Below are 5580 nucleotides of genomic sequence, written 5' to 3' on the forward strand. Positions count from 1 at the left end.
ACCCGGTCCCTGACCCGGTCCCTGACCCGGTCCTCTGACTCGGTCCCCTGACCCGGTCCCTGACCCGGTCCCTGACCCGGTCCTCTGACTCGGTCCTCTGACCTGGTCCCTGACCCGGTCCCTGACTCGGTCCTCTGACCCGGTTCTCTGACTCGGTCCTCTGACCCGGTCCCCTGACCTGCTCATCTACATGGCATCCACATGTCAGTTTTTGGCTAATCAAGAAGTTTTAATGGGTTTTTTCCAATAAGACAAAATGGTGAGGTTTAAAATGCTATTAATGCTACTTTAGCCTTGAGTGTTAAAATACTGTACAATGTCCCAGAACCTGACTTTTTTTTTTTCCCCTCCGAGTCCCCTGACTCGGTTCTCTGACTCAGTTCTCTGACCCGGTCCCCTGACTCAGTTCTCTGACCCGGTCCCCTGACTCGGTTCTCTGACTCGGTCCCTGACCCGGTCCCTGACCCGGTCCCCTGACTCGGTCCTCTGACTCGGTCCTCTGACTCGGTCCTCTGACCCGGTCCCTGACCCGGTCCTCTGACCCGGTTCCCCTTCCCCAGGTACGAGCTGCAGACCATCGGCATCACGGCGGCCAACACGTGGGGCCTGTTCCTGCTGGTGCTGCTGCTGGGCTACGGCCTGGTGGAAATCCCGCGCTCCTACTGGAACGCCTCGCGCCACGGACACCTGCTCATGAAGACCTACTTCAAGGCCTCCAAGCTGATGACGGAGAAGGCGGACGCCGAGGAGAACCTGGAGGATGTGATGGAGGTGAGCGGCCCTGAGGGCTCCGGCTGGGTTCTGATTCTGTTCGGGTTCTACTGTGGCTGTGTTCTGCTGCAGGAGGTGAGGAAGGTCAGCGAGTCCATCAAGTACAACCATCCACTGAGGAAATGCATCGACACCATCCTGAGGAAGGTAAGCAGCCGGTTCTGGTCCTGATGCAGGCGGGTCCGGTGGAGTTGACCCCTGACTCTGACCTCTGACCCCCCAGTGTCCCGTGGATTACCAGGAGAAGATGGGTCGGAACATGGACGACTACGAAGACTTTGACGATAAGCAGAACTCGTACCCGACCGAGAAGAGTCTGGTCAAGCTGCACAAGCAGGTGAGAGTCGCTCCGGCCCGGTCCGGTTCTGGAGCCGCCGCCGCCTCACCCTGCCATCTTTCCTCAGGTGATCTACGCCGTGCAGAGGCACAACCGGACCCGGGTCCAGTGGCAGATCCTGCTGCAGCAGGCCGTCCACCTGGAGGACGTGGCCAAGAACGAGACCAGCCTGAGCCACCAGTTCGTCCACAGCTTCCAGTCCGCCGAGCCGCCGGGTCGCTTCAGCCGCTACGTCTACACCCCGACCGTAGGTGGGTCGCCGCTCCCCGCCGGTACCGGAGCCCAGATGGACCCTGACCTCTGACCCGCCTTCTGCTTCTGTCCCAGAGTGGTACTGGGAATGCCTCTTGAAGCGCTGGTTCTACCGGCTGGTGTCGGTGGTTCTGACCCTGTTCAGCGTGGCCGTGGTCTGGTCCGAATGCACGTTCTTCAGCACCCGACCCGTCCTGTCGCTGTTCGCCGTCTTCATCCAGCTGGCAGAGAGCGACTACAACTATCTGTACATCGAGGTGAGACACCTGGGTGTACCAGGTCCGGTCCCAGAACCGGACTCTGTTTGTCTGGTGATTCCTGTTCAGGGGTAATGTGCTGTGTGTCCACCAGATGGCGTGCTTCATCACCATCTTCTTCCTCTGCACCTGCGTTTACTCCACGGTGTTCCGGATCCGAGTCTTTAACTACTACTACCTGGCCTCCCACCACCAGACCGACGCCTACAGCCTGCAGTTCAGCGGCATGTCAGTGGGGGGCGCTGCATTCTTTCACTACGCTTCATCATCAGGATCTTGTAGTTAAATGTTTAAAGTTTCATGGAATTTTTTTATTTCATGAATTTTATTTATTTTCATTTTGCTTTTTGCAGTTTGTGTTTTTCTTTGATCTTATTTAATTTTTATTATTTTTATTTTTACATCTAATATTTGCTACAGTCAGACTGCAGGGAGAAACGCTGCTGACCCTGTCAGGGTCTCCGGGTGGGTCTGGGTCCTGACCCAGACCCGGTTCTGACCCAGACCCATTCCTGACCCAGACCCGGTCCTGACCCAGAACCGGTCCTGACCCAGACCCGGTCCTGACCCAGACCCGGTCCTGATCCGGTCCGGAACCAGAACCGGTTCTGACCCAGATCCGGTCCTGACCCAGACCCGGTCCTGACCCAGAACCGGTCCTGACCCAGAACCGGTCCTGACCCAGACCCGGTCCTGAACCAGAACCGGTCCTGACCCAGACCCGGTCCTGACCCAGACCCGGTCCTGATCCGGTCCGGAACCAGAACCGGTTCTGACCCAGATCCGGTCCGGAACCAGAACCGGTCCTGACCCGGTCCTGACCCAGACCCGGTTCTGACCTCCTCTGGTTCCTCCTCAGGCTGTTCTGCCGTCTCACTCCTCCTCTCTGCCTGAACTTCCTGGGTCTGATCCACATGGACTCGGCCATCTCTCACCGGCAGAAGCTGCCCACGGCCTACACCTCGGTGAGGCCGCCGCATCCAGATCCACGATCAGAACCGGGCTGTTTGGGCCCATCAGAACCAGAACCGGGCTCAGCTCTTCCTCTGTGTTTCAGATCATGGGCTCGATGCGCGTTCTGTCCTTCATCGCCAACGGCTTCTACATCTACTACCCCATGCTGATCGTCATCCTCTGCATCGCCACCTACTTCAGGTCGGCAGCCTCCCGCTCACCTTTAACCTTTAACCCAGACAGGAAGAAGATGATGACATCATCCAGTCAGTCAAACTTTATTAACAGCAGTGAAACATCCTGTACCTGCTGCTGAGGGCAAAACAAGAATCAATCAATCAGATTGATTCCTACTGGCTAATCAAAAGTGGCAAATACTAAGTAGAACAGGAAGCAGCTATAAACGGGTTCCTCACCGACCCGGTGAGTCCGCCATGACCTGGTGGTGGGCCGGACCGGTGAGGAAAAACCAAACCATCAGGGATCATCTAGGATCATCTAGGATCGTCTAGGGATCAAAAAGGATCATCTAGGATCAGAAAGGATCAGAAAGGATCATATAGGATCATATAGGATCAGCTAGGAACATCTAGGATCAGCTAGGATCAGAAAGGATCGTCTAGGATCAGAAAGGATCAGAAAGGATCATATAGGATCAGCTAGGAACATCTAGGATCAGCTAGGATCAGAAAGGATCGTCTAGGATCAGAAAGGATCAGAAAGGATCCCACTCTTATTAAAATAAGTGGAAAATAATTAGATATAATGTAGAAAATGTAAATTTCTCAGAAAACTTGCTGCCCCTCTAAAGATGTTCTTGGTTGCTCTGACCCAGTCTGGGAACGCGCTGCCTGAACCTCCTGGGCTTCCAGCAGTTCATGGATGACAGCGAGATGACCTCTGACCTCATCGACGAGGGAAAGGAGCTGATCCGACGCGGTGAGAGCGGAGTAAAGATCGCCGAAATCAAAGCGACCCAGAATGTTCCTCAAACCGGTTTCTGTTTCCACAGAGAGGAGGAAGAGGCAGAGGATCGAAGATGGAGAGAACCGACGGAGAGTGAGAAGAACGACCATCATGCCGACGGTTCGCTGCCCTCTGCTGGAGGAAAGTCCTCACTGCGTCTGTCTGTGTTTCAGGAGTGGAAGGAGCGCTATGGCAACCAGAGGGAGGACTTCGGTCCGAGGAACCGGAGCAGCCACGAGATGACGGAGACCAATTACTCTGAGTCCAGCAGGGACAGACGTGAGTCAGAACCAGAACCGGAACAAAGCCAGAACCCCAACAGAACCCTAACAGAACCTGTTTGTGGCATTCAGAGGTGAAGTATTCTCGCTCTGCCGGCCGGACGGAGAGGGACTGCATCGAGCTGCTGCAGGACGCTGAACCGCTGGACTTCAACGCCGATTCCCTGACAGACGACGGCCTGGAGGCCGAGGCCAGCAGGTAGACAGGATGTCCGACACACACCTGGTTCAGTCAGTCACACCTGGTTCAGTCACACACACCTGGATCAATTACACCTGGTTCAGCCACACACACCTGGTTCAATCACACCTGGTTCAGTCACACACACCTGATTCAATCACACCTGGTTCAGTCACACACACCTGATTCAGTCACACACATCTGGTTCAATCACACCTGGTTCAGTCAGTCACACCTGGTTCAGTCACACCTGGTTCAGTCACACACACCTGGTTCAATCACACCTGGTTCAGTCACACACCTGGTTCAATCACACACACCTGATTCAGTCAGGTGTGTGTGACTGACTGAATCAGTGATTGAACCAGGTGTGGTTCAATCACACCTGGTTCAATCACACCTGGTTCAGTCACACACCAGAACCACTTATAATTCCTGTATCATGTAGTTTATTGTTTGCAATAATTCAGTATATTCTGTATTTCCAGGCATGCAGGTGGACGCTATCTCTCCATGTCTTCTTCTCGGAATCGGATATTTGACGACGTTTAGCGTCTCGGCTGCAGCTCCCCTCCTACCATGCATGCTACTGACCAGCGCGCCGTCTGACCTCTGACCTCTGAGGTCAGCAATCTGAAGGATTTTCTGATCATTTATGAATGATGAAGCTGTTTTCCTCCTGAGCTGCTACAGCAGCTCCACATCCATCCATCACTGATGAAGGTCACGTTATACTTTATTTATATTTAATTTTGTCCCCCATGTTGGTGTTGTTGGTTAATTTCGTAGTGAAATCCTGAATGATTATAAATAATTTGCACTCACCTGAAATGTCTGAACTGCTGATGGAACCACTGTGCTTGTCAATTAAACAGTAACTGGAAGGGTTTTGTTGTTTTAATGTGTAAAAACTAAAGTTTTGAGGCATTTAAAGAACACCAGTGTTTCTGCTGGTTTCAATAATTTATCAGTTCATAATCAATAGCTCTCCTCACTGGCAGTTTCTTCCATTCATCTCACCTGAAATTCAGGTCAAACTGAAACTTGGCGCTGATTTCAGAAGTCTGTACACCTGGTCAACTCTAAAAACGGAGTTTTATTTCGGTTTCACTGCTTTGTTCGTTCGTTTGTAACCTGGGAATAAAACGGGCCGATCACTCGACCCTGAGGGACTCCAGGCTCTACACATGAAGTCGCTGCAGAATAACAATAACTGATTTCACATCACCTGCCTTCTGCTTCAGGAATAACAAACAGAACGATGCTGATGAAGGATGACGGTCATCACTGTTGTGTATAAATGTGTATATGATGTTTTTGTATTCTCTGGGTTAGTTGATCATGTGACTTTGTATTTACGGCTCCAGCTCCTGGTTTTGCTGCTCCTGGTGATGTGAAGTCTGGAGACTTTCTCTGGTCTCTGAAGGTTCAGTTGTAGAAATGTTCAGTTTCCTCTGCTAACCATGTTCTGTCTGAAAATAAAAACTGGTTCATGCTGAAACACGCAGCAGTTCTCCTGTCCTATGAATGAATGAATGAATGAATGAATGAATCAAAGTCCCTCCATCAGCATTTAAACTC

At 52.2% G+C, this 5580-nt stretch overlaps 1 protein-coding gene and 1 long non-coding RNA gene across 2 annotated transcripts in view; one reads left to right on the top strand and one right to left on the bottom strand.

Moving 5' to 3' along the window:
* Positions 1-5140, top strand: part of lmbrd2b (LMBR1 domain containing 2b) — an 11696-nt gene extending 6556 nt beyond the window's left edge. The window contains exons 6-18 of the mRNA XM_007541966.2: positions 561-771; positions 844-918; positions 995-1108; positions 1176-1359; positions 1436-1617; positions 1712-1845; positions 2477-2582; positions 2675-2772; positions 3407-3510; positions 3584-3630; positions 3711-3816; positions 3891-4017; positions 4488-5140. Of these exons, the coding sequence (XP_007542028.1) occupies positions 561-771; positions 844-918; positions 995-1108; positions 1176-1359; positions 1436-1617; positions 1712-1845; positions 2477-2582; positions 2675-2772; positions 3407-3510; positions 3584-3630; positions 3711-3816; positions 3891-4017; positions 4488-4551 (1552 nt within the window). The 3' untranslated portion in view covers positions 4552-5140. The remainder of the gene's footprint in view (positions 1-560; positions 772-843; positions 919-994; positions 1109-1175; positions 1360-1435; positions 1618-1711; positions 1846-2476; positions 2583-2674; positions 2773-3406; positions 3511-3583; positions 3631-3710; positions 3817-3890; positions 4018-4487) is intronic.
* Positions 89-1003, bottom strand: LOC107834513 (uncharacterized). Its single transcript, XR_001660303.1, has 3 exons — positions 968-1003; positions 364-535; positions 89-178 (listed from the first exon to the last, which is right to left on the bottom strand). It is a non-coding gene; the product is annotated as an uncharacterized LOC107834513 (long non-coding RNA).
* Positions 5141-5580: the final 440 nt, after the last annotated feature.

Source organism: Poecilia formosa, unplaced genomic scaffold, assembly GCF_000485575.1.
Source record: "Poecilia formosa unplaced genomic scaffold, Poecilia_formosa-5.1.2 Scaffold646, whole genome shotgun sequence".
NCBI classification, from domain to species: domain Eukaryota; kingdom Metazoa; phylum Chordata; class Actinopteri; order Cyprinodontiformes; family Poeciliidae; genus Poecilia; species Poecilia formosa.